General features: G+C 38.9%; 1 protein-coding gene across 2 annotated transcripts in view; it reads right to left on the bottom strand.

Moving 5' to 3' along the window:
* The window catches only part of WWC1 (WW and C2 domain containing 1), a 106,355-nt gene that overhangs the window by 20,785 nt on the left and 69,549 nt on the right, over positions 1-16,021 (bottom strand). For both annotated transcript variants that reach the window (XM_044453940.1, XM_044453941.1), the window contains 9 exons: positions 15,109-15,238; positions 14,587-14,733; positions 14,224-14,297; positions 11,613-11,855; positions 6,821-6,910; positions 5,095-5,630; positions 2,644-2,752; positions 1,607-1,687; positions 691-777 (listed from right to left, as the gene is read on the bottom strand). In XM_044453940.1, coding sequence (XP_044309875.1) covers positions 691-777; positions 1,607-1,687; positions 2,644-2,752; positions 5,095-5,630; positions 6,821-6,910; positions 11,613-11,855; positions 14,224-14,297; positions 14,587-14,733; positions 15,109-15,238 — 1,497 coding nt within the window. The remainder of the gene's footprint in view (positions 1-690; positions 778-1,606; positions 1,688-2,643; positions 2,753-5,094; positions 5,631-6,820; positions 6,911-11,612; positions 11,856-14,223; positions 14,298-14,586; positions 14,734-15,108; positions 15,239-16,021) is intronic.

The following is a 16,021-nucleotide window of genomic DNA, read 5'->3' as shown; positions in this document are numbered from 1 at the left end:
GCTTGTCACGCAGTATGGGTTGTCATGCCTTGTGAACCCAGTCAATAAAACTGTTCAGTCATGAGCTAGGAAATCCTGAATACATCATCTTCAAGACTCTGGGTTGGATCCAGCATAAGCCTCCCTCAAACTGCACTGATTGGGGGTTTCATGATGCTCTTATACTACATTCCCCTGTGCCCTCTGAAAATGTTTTCCAGAGGACTGGACTGCAGAAAGAAGGAATCAGTAGAGATCACACCACCCAGTTCTGTTGGTAGGAGCATGCTGAACAGGACTCTGCTCAGTTACTGTTTCTACTTGGCAGAATAAAAGCTAGATCCAACATCATGAATCTGCAAAAGCCCAAAGGAATGCATTGAATTCAACAATACTTCCAACTTCCAATTCCCTTTGCTAAGCTGAAGTAGGCACTTGTCCACAACACCTAGCTTGTTCTATAGTGCTCTCAAAATACATTATCCTGAAGCAAGTTCATTTAAGAAGAGTGAACTCAAACATTGGGGAAGGACAGTTAAAACTATTTCTACAGGTTGGATAATGAGCAAGCTGAGCAGTGGTTGCTGAAAAAAAATAGGACAGTGGTTTCAGACTGACTGTATTATATAACAAGAATACATAAGGTGATCGATCAAGAGAGCCACTGGAATCTTTTACAGGCACTTCTAATATGTCATTCCACTTACTTACAGTTTCTGGTCTTGCTGTGGCAGGAGAGCAGGCACATTATTCACCTGGGCAATGAATATTGCAAACTGTTTATTTTTGTCATCGTACCTGAATTGGAAAATAAGTAGAGAAAGCAACTGTAGGCAGTAATGAAATGGCTCAAATCACAAAGGAGGTTGTGCATATTTTACAACACTTCCAGATTTTCAAGCTTAGCATCTGCTAAGGGATGCAACCCTATATATGCTTACCTGGAAACAAGACCAGCTTAACTCAGCAGGACTTGCATATGCCAGGTACATATGCATAGGTCTGGGCAGCAGGGTTACAATCCCAAGCATACTTGCCACTCAACTCAGCAAGGAAAATATCCTTAAGACTAGGGAAAGATAGACGTATTGGATTGTGCTCCAAAATATTTGTTGACCTTAGTGTTAGTTTATTCAAGGATCCCTGAAAATTCTGGATTGGACTATTGAATGTCCCATCTCTTATTCTTCCATCCCTTAAAATGAGCAAAGTATTTTCATTTAATTTCACTACACTGGGGTTGTTCACATGATATGACATGAATTCACGTTTGGAGTGTATTCTGTCATACAAACCAAGCAAGTGTGAATTATTCAAAGGTTAAACAATTCTGCAGAACCCAAAGTCTGTTTTAAGATTACGCAAAGGTTAACTGCCAAATAACCCACCTTGCCAGGTTCACAAGACATGTTCATCTCCAAGTGGGGACTGCATATGAAGTTTGGTGGCCCTGGATACCATAGTTCATGTTATGATATATATTTTTCTACCTCATGTATTGAAGATGATGATTTCAATGTTAAACATTGAGAACTATTATCAGAACATAAAAGATTCCATAACAGGAGACGCATGAAGTGTTAATAAGAATATGAGTTCAAAAGAAAGGTGAAACCACCCAGCTTACTTCATTGAAATCTGAACTTTAGCAGTGCTCACTGTCTCTGTATCATCATTGTCGAACACAATAGTTTCTGAGATACAAGGCCTAAAAAAAATTAAGAACATTTGAGTGGGTATGACACCAGTACATTTATGTAGAGTTTCTTCCTGTACACACACAGTGTAACACAAGAAAACCCCTTTTACAGTTGGATACAGAGTGACAGTAGCACGTTGTCTACAACTGAATGCTGGACACTCCAAACCATGAAAATCCGACAAAAGAAGAGTTCAAACATTGCTGACTCCCCTGCACCACAGCATTCTTCCCAAGAAAATTGGTGTGAACACAGGATCTCTCTTACTATACGATAAAACTCCCATTAAGTGGGAGCTTAAATTGGGGGTCATGGGGTAAATGAAGTGGGAGGCACAGAAACCCAAAGCCCATTCTATAATTCTCCCCATAGAAAAGTCAGAAAGTTAAAGAAACATGAGGAGTAATGGGTTGGTCTCAGACTTGAGTGGGCCCTTGACATACTACTACTAATAGTGTCCCTTGGTGGCATCACTGAAGGATTCAACCATTGCTTATTGGAACCACGTCCTGGTGGTTTTACCAGGTGGCATGAGCACACTTCCTATGGAAGTCAAGCGGCTGCTCAGCTCCTGCCTGTCTCTGTTTTTAATCCAAAAGCATGCATTACAGGAAAATAGAAATTACAGCCCCTCTGGCCCAATGAGCAAGGTGGCAATAGTGCCAGATAAGGGGGACAGGTCCAGTGGTAGCAGATGGACATGAATGCCAGGACTGAGAGATGAAGGGGACTGGCAGCACCCACCACAGGAGGTGGTACAAGAAAAGCAGGTATCAGTTCAAAGGGCCAGGATGCATGGACTGTTGCAGCTACCCAGGTAGCCTAGTGGCTGGACCTGAGGCAGCTTTAGCCACAAACACACAGGCAAAATCTTGGAAACCTTTCAGCTCAAGTAGGCAGTCTATGCCACCTAGCTCTGTTGATTTGGTCAAAGTTTAGCATGCACCCATGTGGATCAGGATACCTTTGCACAGATGCTTCATACACTCCACTGTCTCCAGCAACTGACTCATCTGATACTGCAGCTGATACACATGCCACCTTCAATGCAGTTCCTTCAACTAAATTTACACCTACAAAAATGCACGAAGAAGTCAAAATGGCAGTAAAGATTTTACATGAGTTGGCTACATCAACAAATTCAAGAGTTAGTAATTCACTGCTGAGCCAAAAGGGCAGATAGGCTGACTCAGTACAAGTTAGTTTCATTGGTTCAAATTACAGTCCACCTCAATTCAAGAATGTTTCCAAAGCAGGTTTGAACTAACAAGTTTGGACTACCTTAGACAAGACCAAAAAAATGATCTGGTAAATAAAACTAGTCCTCAAGAGCTTATGACCCATCAAGCCAAATGTGGTCCACCATCCAGATATACACATCAGTTATGAAGGCTATGTGGGAACCAACCTAAAATCAAGCCAGTGGCATTTTCTACACTCACCTGAAACCCTGTTGCTAATACATTTCAAAGGTTTCAGTACTGGTGAAAACCCCTCTGTACATGGAACGTATAAATGTCCAGCCCTTTATTTTTTTAAGTAGACAACCTTTTGGGTTCCTTGGAATGATCCAACTATGAACAAAAGTTAACCTAATGAAATATGTTCAACATACAGCCCCTTTTGGGGGTGGGGGTAAAACATTTTTTACCCCCCACCTTTTTTTAAATCTGGATACTGGTTTTGACTCCATGAGTATATATGCTGACCTACAATCCATTGTCCAGTTATTGAAACTTGTCAGAAAAGGATATTTAAACTGGAGAGCACCATAGTGAAAAAAAACATCTCTTAAGATGTAGGGAGAGGTTTGGGCTATGTAGTTCTACTTATAGAAACATGTAAGGACACATGATCTTAATAGGCTACACTGTAAATCAAGCAGCTTTTCCGCTATTCTGAACTATGTACACAGAACCCAGGAAATGAACGTTTTCCTCATTACTGCCCTGAAATAAACTACCTGTGGTGATTATTTTGTCTGCTGACTGAATAACAACCTCAAATCACTTAATCTGCTTAGCGCCTTATAGCGCCTTTCACTTTAACAGCCTCAGCCATTCTCAGAGAGCCAACAAAGGTTAAGACTAATTGCCACCAAGTTCTAATGAGAATAATAACCATTTCTAAATAAGAATGTGACCATTCTTGACAAAAAAGGAAGGAAGGACGGAAGGACGGACTCAGCCCACCCAGCTGAAGATAAATTATTCCAATATCTTTCCCAGATCAAGTGTCTGTAACCCACTGTGGCTTTCTTTAATAAATGTGTTTTTACTTAACACAATAGTGAAGATGCTAACAAAAAAAGAGTTCTCGGGCTATGCGGCATCATACAAATGTAATAAATAAATAAATAAAATTCCACTCAATACTCTTTCACAGATTGGCATTGAGTGGGACAGGTGGATTTAGATGACCTCATCAAATTGCATTACACAAAGAGTTTCAACATTGAACAGAATTCATAGTTACTGATCTTTCGTCAAGCAACAAAGTAACTGGCTTGCTAAAAGTAATGTGTCCATCTCATTTTGAACTCTTTCAACTCTTGCAATTCCAAGGCAGCACTGACTTTCCCAACTCTGAATCTACCCAGACACTTCCAATTGATCAGATCTTGAAGACTGAGCAAGGTAAGGCAGCCAAGTGGCATTTGAAGTTTGTGTGTGAGAGGGGTGGGGAATGTTAACGACTTCCTTGTTTCTTTTAAGCACCTTTGAAAAACAATTTATAACATTTCCCACTGCAATTCTCCCTGTAGAACAAACTTTCTTCATCTCCCTCCCACTTTCTCTTCATCTATGGGTACAATTAATGAGAACTGCTGAGTTCCAGAGAGATATGTGGAGTCTCCATATCAATATCAATTTTACTTGACCTTGTCCTCTTCCTTGTATACAGTAACCAGCCAGACCTGCAAGCACACTGAGTCTATCTAAATCTCCCCCTGTACCCACCATGTGACGAAGTCTGGAATCTAGGCTAGGTTTTATTTTATTAGGCCCATTTTGCTTTGCTGTTGCTAGACCAACTCATTTGTGTGTGTTATAAGATGGGTTTTAAAAATTGATAGAAATTATGAGACGTTATCCCACACAATCAAGACACTGCAGACTCCACTGCTACAAGAGATGGCATGAAGTTCACAGCTGGAAGTGACAGTTAACTTAGAATTTCACTATATTTATCTAGTTAGCTTGGCTCGTTCAATTTCTGTATTGGTTCACACAACCAAAAGGAGTCTTGAAACTAGTTAGAAAAAATAATAAAATAGCCCTAACCAGCATAATCAATGGCAAGGGCGAATGCAAGTTGTAGTGTAACAATATCTGGACATCCATACATTCCTCATTGCTGTTATAAGTGTCAAAATCATTTGGAATGAATGTCAGGCCACTGATTTTCACTTTACCTTGGTCCTGGTGTTTATCTCCAGTCCTAGACTCTCCTATTCGGTACTTTCTGCCATTTCCAGTGTTTATACTAAGTTCACTGAGACCACTGTTCATTTCATTATCTTCAAAGCCCACATGACTCATGAAGGCATCGCCTGCGAATAATGGGTCCATTACTAATGGTGAACAAGGTGGAGATGGAGAAGACAGAGATGACCTCGGTGATAAAGAAGTCAGTGATTTGGGTGTCCCAGACAAGGACCTCAAGGCCTGTAGACGGCTAGCAGTATCAGTTTTTTGTGTTTTTACGACCTCATTCTCATGGATTGTAGTGATGCAGCCTGAAGGCCGAAAGCCAGCAGCTCTCTCCAATAGTAAGAGGTCCATTTTGTTTTGATAGTCAGAGTCCAGCTGTTCAAACTGTTCATTGTACAGATCAGTAAAGCTAGCTGAGGTTGAAGAATCCTGGCTTGAGGCCACCAGAGATCCCCTGCTAGATGCAAGAGAGCCAGGACTGCTACCAGATGACAAGGAAAGCATGCTGGAAGACAGGCTGGAAGAGAAAAGGAATATATTAGATATAAAAGGTCCAGCTAAGTTGATAAGCTACACTGGTTAAACTGTCATAAGTCTGACCAGGGAGAACCCAGGTACTCAGTCACAAACCAAAGGGTGACCTTTGGGCTGGTCATTATCTTGTAACCTAGCGTATTTTCACATGATTGTTATGAGGATAAATTACAAATGGAAGGGGTAAAGGGGAAAATGCCACCATGCACAACTTCAAAGAAAGGTGGAACTTAAACTGAACAAACATCAAAATTAAAGAAACTTTGGGATTTCCTATCCAGGAAAATCTGCATGATCCTTACAGAAATACTTTTTGTCTTTCCATAAAATCCACTCTTGTTCCAGTGAACTATAGAATTGATGGAGAACTTGAAGCTCTCCAGATGGTTTGGTCTACAACACCTATCAGTCTTAGCTTGCTTAGCAAGTGGTGACAGAGGATGGAACTTGAAGGTCCACATATCCAGATGACCACAACATGGCCACTTCTTGGCATACGTTTGTTTTTTTCTTTTTTGCTGTTTCAGTGCTCCATCTACCTACCTACCTATCTTTAACTTTATGATTGTAAGCTCCTTTAGCAACTGGTAATGGAAACATGTGATTCATTGTTTGTTTGTTTTAAATAATGCATGCACGAATGAACATTTAAAAGACTTGATGAAATTGCACAGACGATTTCCATGTATAGGATGACTGTGGGAACAATGCATTTTTCCATATTTAAAAGACAAAGCGACACATTTAAAATTGTAGGCTGCACTAATTTTGCCACTCCCGATATGCATGAACTTCAAAGGGAGCAAAAACCATGCTCCTGCTACCAGTCAGCAGGTATGCCGTGTACGTATAGTTCCAGCAGTAAACTCCCCTGAAGTCTTTCCTCATGAAAGTTGGTATATAAATGGATTAAAATATACTCATGTCTAACTATATCTTTCATATCAAGAAGGTGCAGGCCTGAAGATGCTTCCTCCATGGTGCTGAACTGTACAGAAGAGAACATGTGCTTTCCCATGCCTTATGGCCATGAACCAAATCAATCTTTGCATTTCTGTCGAGCATTTCTTCTCCTTCAGGCAAAGTCTGTATTTCAAAATATTTATGTAATTGTAGAAGTACACTCATGGCATTTGTGTAAACCACATGTAAGAGATGCATGGAAAAACTTACTTTTTCAACTGGTCATGCAACATTGCAACTAGCCGTGTTGCTTCCTCTAGTTCTCGAACCAACTGATTTCTTTTACTATTTAACTTCAGTCTGAAGAAAAAACAGAAAAGGACACTTTCACATGCTAGTCAAAGCTATGCTAAATTAACAAGCAATAGTCAGCCTTTCCAATCTAATGCACCTGAAGGGAATAAGTTCCAAAGGCTTGTGGGTAGCCTTTTACAAAGGGTTCTCATTTTCACATATAATTTCATAACAAACTTTTTACTGCAGAATATTTGAAGGCAATTATGGAGAAACTCGAGATTTTATGTCAAACAGGTTTTTATGTCAAAAATAAGAACTTTTTTGCATAAATAAATTTCTCATCTATGCATAGAAGTAATCTATCTATAGTTTTGCTTTGTTTTCAGTTTCTGAAAAATCACAATTCTTCTGTAGCTTTACTGATCATGAATCACATTTCAGATACCAAGTTTCAGATCTCCAATATGTTGACCACAGATGCCTTTAGACTTTGTTAAAAAAAAAAAAAAAAGTACTGCTAGCACAGTACCTTTTCCATACAGGAGGCACCTGACCTTCTCTGCGTTGTTTACCCTTGCAAAAGGTATGCAAACTATCCACAGGCAAACAGATCTGTTACATAAGCAAGATTAGTATTTCTTGGCAGAGATGCAAAAGAATAGTTGAAGCTGTTTCAAAAGGACTGACTCTCATTCCCCTGTGCTAACAAATGGGGGATGAAATATTTGAAAGAGGACATTAACATTATTTCTTTAGGTTGAGAGAAGAGGTGAGGCCATTTCATCATCTCCAGAAAAAGGTATTTGGATACTTGGGAGAACATGTTAAAAGTTTGCCATGTCCAAGGTGCATTAGAGTCAGCGTATATGCAATTTATCTTTATTGCATTGTACCAGTTTCAATGCTGAACAAAAGCAGAACCAGGGTCACCTTGAGATTTGTGCTTGTCACAGGTGAGAATGTTCTGGTGTGAACTGAGTGTTCAGACAAAACCTTGTTGTTGCACTGCAATTCAGGGCACGCTCAGTTCTTGCAGGGAGCTAGCCATGCCAGAAGCCATGCAAGATTCCAGGCTGAATGTTTGATTCTGCAAAGGCAAGCTCCCCACATGAACGCAGTGTGCTCCTCAGCACATCCCATAAATTAAAGAAGATCCAGGGGCACAGTTTTAGTTCACCTGGGGACAAAGCATTACTATAAATGGAAGCCCTAATAAATGTATTCCTAACCCGTCTTTTTAGGCCCCCAAGAGGTGGGGATTTTTTTTTTAAATGAGCAAACTGTTTGTTTGCGTTGCAGCTATAGCTGTTCTAGCCCCAGCACACAAAGAATACAGAAACAAATGGGGCTTACTGCACTGAAACCTTTTTCTTTATAATACCTAGGTCATAAAAATCTTGTCTAAAGATAATACCACTTCCATAACTCATTTTCCACCTATGAGTCTAAGAACTCTAAAGTATATACAAAATAAAGTAGAAACATTGTTCTCTGGTTCTCCAGACCTAAGCATATTTACTCGCCTTTCATTGCTGCCTCTTACCTTCCTGTACCTCAGTAGTGATATGTGAAATATAAGATCTCATTCCAAATTGCCTATTATTCTTCTCCCTTAAGGGGAATACACACTGTGCACAACTTAGCAAAGCATTTTAGTTAGCAAGGGCCACTGTCTCCAGTCAGGAAGGGAAGCTTAAAAGCTTGAAATTTATCTTACCCATCAATGTTGGAATAATAATAGTTAAATCAACTCTTTCAACTTTTCTTATTTAGCTTCACAAATCAAAGATAGTGAAACTGATAAACACACACTAAACATATTTTAATGTTTCTTTGATACTTCATAAGGAGCAGGAATAATACATTCCTGGCAATAATACATTCTTAACCAGGTCTCTCTCTCTTTTTGTGGGGAAACTCTGCAATACGTATTTCTAGCATTTAGAACAACTTCGTTTCATTTTCTTTTTAAATGTGTTGGGTAAATCCAGGTTACCCTACCTGACAAACAATTCTCCTGAAAACCCTGGATTCTGACAACTCCAAAGGCCGCAATGTAAAGATACATGTCAATGAATAAGGACACTACAGAACAATTTGATTCTTTTTCTGTGCTTCTGGGCACTCAAAACACTTTATGATAATAAGCCCATAGAATTGACCAAAGTACCCTGGGTTACCTCATGCAGCACAGGATACCTGGCTTGCTTATATTGACTGTGAATAGCAACTTACTGACAGAGAGGATTTTACCATACAACGAATGAAGATGTTGTGGCAGAATGTGTGAGAAAAGGGGTGTCTGTATCTACTCAATATCACCTCCACAAATGGCATGGGGTAATTTCTCTTCTACTCAAGACAAGGCACTGAAATGCAGCAAGTGATGAATAAATATCACATGCAACATGAGACTCAGGATTCTGGATTTTTTCAGGAGTTTGAAGAATTTAAATCCCTCAGAAACGCTTTTAGTTCATTTGTGTGGGATGCCTGTTAATTGTGCACAGGAAGAAACCTATAAAAGCACACACAAAAATAAAGGACAGTATGTTCAATTCATTTTTAGTGAGAAGAGTCTGGCTGTCAAAAACATCACTGCAAACTCTAAGTAATATCCACCTACTCACCAGGTCTTAAAAAATACAATTACATGGAGGTTTTTCCACCCTGATATACATTTTCCCATGGGGCTAACACTGCAGCTGAAGAAGTTGGTGCAGGCACAAGCTAAAATTCTCTTTCAGTGGCCAAGAGAATTACAGAGGATGGAGTGGGAGAAATGGTACCTTTTATGTTCTTGATAGCCTAGTTCTCAAACTGTATTCCTCCCAAACCTCAGTTCCTATGGGGATAACATTTAACGAAGCATTTAAAATTTAAATATAGCTACAATTCTAATGTCTCCTTGCAACTGTCAGGTATTGCTTTAGACTGCATATGAAAGTGAGGCAGCACAAGAAAGTATCAAACCAGCGTTTCCATCTATATATGTACATGAAAGCACACACTATACATATTCTTAACCCTGTAACTTTACAAATATGTTCACCATAGAAGTACAAGGTTTTTTTTCCCAATTTCATCTTAGTATGTTTCGGTCTTGGTACTGATGCCTGCAGATCCATGTATGGCGCCCCTGATATTTTTGAGCCCAAACCAATAGTAAACTCCCCAATCACCTGTTTTTTGTTTTTTTTAATCTCCTGCCCCTTGTATCAGTGAATGATGAATGCTCTTCTTCCAGCTTCTCTGAGGCGCATTTGTACCACTGCTGTCCCTCTGGCTGGCCACGGCTCTCTCCTGCAGGTACATTCATCTCTCCATTCCTCCGCCCCTGCCCTTTCTTCTCCTATCATCCTCCCGAATTACAGTGAGTAGAATCTCACCACTACAAGTGCAATTCAATCATTTTTAATTAAAATTATCCTATAAGGATAATTTATATCCCAATTTCACATGAAGGAACAAAGGCTGTGAGCATGGAATTAATAGCAAATTGTGGATTTCTTCATGCTTCACAAACATAGAAAGCATATGTACCACTGTGCAACATCTGAAACTGGGTTCAGAAATGGCAATGTCCAGCTCACGCTTCCAAAGTGAAACTTCTATCAAATTCCCATGGATTCAATATGATTAACTGGCCCTTAAACAATGAGAATCAGATTCCAAGGGTGAAATGAGTTCATACATGAATGCTCAGTACTTGATGACTGCAATGTTGTGATTTGTATGTCCACGCTGTGTGATCATTATGGCTATTGAAAACAAAATTTTTACATCACCACAAACGTTCTAAACAGTTTATAGCATCTGCTACAGATGACAACGTAAGTATATATGCATAGCTGTACCCACACTTGTTTCGTTAGCCATCTGTCTCAAGTAATACAGAAGAGAGCCTATCTAACCAATTTACAAAGCACTTGATCAGGGCAAAGAAAAGAGAGATGTGACCATTTAGTTGCAAATTTGAACCTGGACTGCAGTATAACTCTTGGCCTTCATCTTTCCTTGCAGAAACAAACTTTTCACAGAAAATAAGGTGCAAGTAACTTGAATCACATAAGCAATATTGCATATATTGTTGCATATTGACAACATTGTAATACTTCATCTATCTCTATATCTCTATCATCTCTACCTATCTAGATAGATGGCCTCTGTACAGAGAATCGAGCAAACAAGGGACTCCCAGTAGCTAAAGCAGAATGAGCCCAACTGAAACATATATGAATGGCATGGATCAATGTTGAAAATCATTTGTCCAGCAAAAGAGCAAAGCACCATGTCTCCAGTGACTGAGAACTGCTGAGAACAGCAGCCTAGACGCCGTGATGAGGGACATATACGGCTTTGTCTGGCAAAACCTCACAGGGCAAGAAAGGAGATGAGGGAACACGTACTGCTCATGAAGTCACATGTTAAAACCAGAGGGGTGGACAACCAAGGAATACTCCTATGATGGCCTAAGGTGTGTTGTCCAAAACCATATACAGGAAGGCGAAGACTGTGCAATCTTAGGACAGTGATGAAAATTAGAGGACTAAATCCTATTCAGTATATGGGTTTTCCCAACAATGTCATACAGAATTAATTTAGATGCCAGCATTGCTCTGCAGTGTCTCGAACTGATTTACTAATTTACAAGAAAAGAGGAAAATAATCAATTTTTGTTACCAAAAACTAGAAAAGTGCAAAGCATCAATAATATTTCCAGTTCTGACAGCAGACAAAAGACTCCAACATTTAGCAGTTCTACCTTTCTGTTAAAGCTTTGCTCTGTGTATTTCTCACAGCCTGAAGATCTTCTTCTAGACGTTTTCTTTCTATCTCCATTCTTTCAACTTCACCTTGACTCCATTTTCTAGGGCTAATGAACCTCATTTCCTTTAGAAGTTCCTCCTTCTCATTGATTAACATTAGCCGGTCTCGTTCAGAATCCAGCACACCAGGCCAAGCTTCACTATCCAGTTTAGCCAATTGTATCTTTAAATTTGCTATTCTACAGAAAGAAGGAAAAAATAATATTGTATGTTCTGAAAAGGCATAATATTAGGCAATTCAAGTAGAGAAATGATTTGAAGACATTAGTAGGAAAAATGTTCACATATTCTAATCTATAATATTGGACAACTTGGCACTAAGGGCTGCAAATTATTAGCTCTCAGTACTCATGTAGATTGTCTCTTAATCTATTGACAAAAGACAGCATGGCAAACCTTTGGTTGGGCTTTTATACAGAAGCCATATTTCAAGATACTTTTTAAAATTATTGAGCTTGTCCCCCTAACAAGAAAGCTGCTGCTTAATTAATTTAAATTCTATAATTAGTAGAAATCCATCTAAACTACACTGAAGTCTTCTTTGCAGTCATTTTAATGTTCAACTGCTTGATTAAACCCAACATTGTGTTCCAGTGATGAATTAGCAATGGCATTAGTTTGTAATCCATGAATTCCTCCGTGTACTTTCTAAGAGGATTGCTTAGCTGTAATATGATAACTTCTGCTATCTATCAGCACATATATGGTAAAAGGTCAGGTTCATTTTTAATATTCTGTCATTCTTCCACCTTTAAAATAATACCAAATTATATACATTCTATGCTGCACTACTTAGGAAACTAAAAAACCTTCCTAGAAGTCACGCATGGATTCCCCTCCCCCCCACACACACACTAGTTGTTCTTGCTATTTGTTTCAGTTTACACTTAGAAACTCCTTCAAACAAAGCTGTAATTTCCCCTGTTCTGCTTCTATTGGTTTAGACTTTTAGCCACATCATTCATACATTACAGGGAAAAGGAACCCCTTTGAGCTGGAAGGTCAAATTCTGTTTCAGAGAAACCCTCAAAGGCCTCATTCCAGTGGTAAATGTGGTTGAATGGGGGCAGGGCCAAACACTGAGAAATTACTATTACTATTATATTACAATTTAAATCTCTTACTGCCAGTAATTAAGGTTTGGAAAAGTCATTTCAGCGTTAACAAATGGGACGAAAGCTGCCCCAAAGCCAGGAAACCCTACTGGGACCCTATTCCCACTGAATAAATCTTAGCCATGGAATCTTCTGAGAACAGGCTCAAAATATGTGCAGAACCCATATATATGACACAGAGACCATGAAGAAGAACTTAGAAAATGGGCCTGAACTTGTAAATTTCTTTGCTCTAAGACCAGTTTGTTAAACCTTCTACGGCTTTGCACTTTTGTTAAGAAGTAATTTAATGTAGGGCTGGTTCATGTTATGATTACCTATTGGTTACAGTACCCATAATTAGATATGCCTGCTCCAGGAATGTGCACAGGAGAGGTTCCTTTGAGCAATCAAAAGCCACAGACAGTTTTCCTTGCAAAATGTTCTTTATTGCTCCCAAGAACAAATCACCCAAACTGGATCTCTGAGCATACACAGAGCAGTTTGTTGAACCCAGTCTAGTGTTTATTTCCAGGAATTCTCCTTATTAACATAGCTGGGCCCCATTCTTCAAGAGTTGCTTTCTGAAGGTAAGCATACCTCCTCTCATTTGGGCCTCCTGCCTCTGCAGACACCTCTCCATGGGGTTATGAGCAGGGGAGGCCTGGTCTGCATCTGAGAATTCCTTATCCTCAGAGTCCTCTGCCACTGGCTGTACATCTTGGTTGTTTCTAGGAATTTCCTGGCTCAGCAGAGCATCTGGCCTTGACAATCTCCTCCTTCATCCCAGAATCTTTACAGAAGCATCCTCCACAATCCCACTGTTATTTCAATTTCCAATTCTAAATAATCTGGGAAATGGCCAGCAATCCATGAGAATGATTGCCCAAAACAGCCAAACTTCTCACTTCCAACAGAAGGGATCAAGGTCCAAGGGTTGCCAAAACCACCCTACTGTCTTATTTATAGTCATAATCCTACTGGATATGCACATGGATCCATTTCCAATCCTACTGAACATGCTATCTGAATTTAAACTGCAATAAGGGCTTAATTCTACCGTAAGACCAACAGTGGCAACAGCTTGTTTCTTACAAAGTAAATTGTCCACAATGAACTGTTTACCAGCCTTAACAATGTACCACAATATTAAACACACAGGGACAATCACATCACCAATAAACTAAAGTTTATAGCATCATCAATAAGGCTTATTTGGACACAAAGACACATTAGTCTACAGTTAATTGTGTGCAGCCAAAACCTTATGAAAAGGAAACAAAGAACATTCTCAGCTGCATAAACAAGGACGGACAAATACATTCACCCATGATCTGAATTTGCATTTTTTTCAATGGATTTGTCCTCATAAAAATATAAAAACACCTATTTGTTTACACTCTGTATCTAGTGCTTATTGAATGTCAGTTTCAATAAAACAAACTCCAATTACCTTCGTTTAGCCTCTTCATATTGTAGGCGCAGCCTCACCTTTTCAGCCAATTGATTATTAGTGCTCACAATAAACTAAAGAAACAAAACATAAAATTAGAGCATGTTAATACACTCTCTCCCTTTGTAAATTAGATCTGTGAACATGTGTCAGAGTGAAAGTTCAACATAAGCCTTTAATGGCTATGAAATAACACAAATATAAGTGGATTTTACATTGCTAGTTTCGTATCTAAGGGACACCAAAATTGCTGTAATATCTATTTCATAGTAGCAGGTTACTACAAAAATCATTAAAGGAGCTGTGAATGGAGAAAAGGATAACAACAATGACCCAGATAACAATATTTTAGCTTTTACGTACATTTCCAGAAACATCCGTTTGAGAGCCAACATCCAGATACTGCCTAGGGAACAAATCGCTGGAGTCTTCCAAGGATGTGCTACTGATCCACAAATCTGAATGTGACCCTCTGTCTTTCACAAAGTTAGCTTTTAGTCTGGCAAGGCTCTGAAACAAGACGGATTAAAAATCACTTTCTTGTTGCCTTTGCACTGTGCTTATACCTCGAATTACACACTAATAAACACCTGAAAATGCAGCCCATTGCATCAATATGAAAAAATGCAAACTTTTAAGATCAAATCTCCCCATTTAATAGGGTTTTTAACAGAATTGTAGGGGTAGGAAACAGAATGTTATTTAATTTAAGGGAAGACAGGTGCAAGGTGATTGGTTGAATGAATTTGGAATGATAATGCTAATATTATGCACCTGTCCAGTACAAACATTCCTCCATTTGCAGTTGTGGAAATTCAGAGTTCTCACAATAGTAGTTCAAGATCTATCTGCCAAGCACAGGGGAACACCGTATTGATTCCATACCTGAATGAGATCTTGCTTTTCTTGTTCTCCTGAAGTTATAGCCTTTTTGATCGCTTTCATCTCACTCAAGATAGCTTGTGCTTCATCAAGCTTATAACCACCTTGGGTATCAGACATTTTCATATCAATTCTTCAAGGTATTGTATAAAACAGAATACAAGCCGTTATTAACTGAAGCAAAGAAGTATAGAGTAATTCATTCTAACAAGACACTTACAGTACCTTTCACATAAGGGGCATCAATAGGATTTGTCTGTCCCAAAAATACTTAATGGACAATCTGGATTTAATTTTTGGATTTACATTATCATCAGCTGATCCTTTAGAAGTGCTTGCTTTTCAGGAGGCTTCATATTTAATTCACTGCAAACATACATGCATGGACTGGCAGATTTAGTGGGTCTGCCATGCACATTTTTGAGTAATCTTATGTATAAATGTGTGAGAAACATGTATAAAGGTACATATAGGAACTCTAGCATAATTATTGGCCTCTTAATATATGTAATCATATAAAAAATCACCATATCCACAATTTCTTGTGGTATTGACCTTTTCCATATATGGATGTCAACGCTCCCACTCTGACAAATGAAATCAACATAAAAGCACTGAAAATTGTACCAATCTTAGCAGAAGCAGACAAAAATGTCATGAAGACAGGATACATGTGTGGTTCTACATATTATGTTTTGTATTTAGGTTGAATGAACTACAGGCATTTGTAATGTTAAGCCCAATGGATCCAAAGGCTTAACTCCAATGCTTTCCCATGCTTTTATTATGTATTATTATATTTATACTCCAAATTCTGTTTCCTTCTTCAAAGAACCAAAGGTGGCTAAGAAGTTCCTCCCCCTCCATTTTATCCTCACTACAACTTAGTAAAATTGGTTATATTGAGAGTCAGTGA

This window comes from Varanus komodoensis, unplaced genomic scaffold (genome assembly GCF_004798865.1).
Source record: "Varanus komodoensis strain SLA01 unplaced genomic scaffold, ASM479886v1 scaffold7_1, whole genome shotgun sequence".
Classification (NCBI taxonomy): domain Eukaryota; kingdom Metazoa; phylum Chordata; class Lepidosauria; order Squamata; family Varanidae; genus Varanus; species Varanus komodoensis.
The sequence above is the reverse complement of the archived record's forward strand: the minus strand, read 5'-3'. Positions and strand labels throughout refer to the sequence as shown.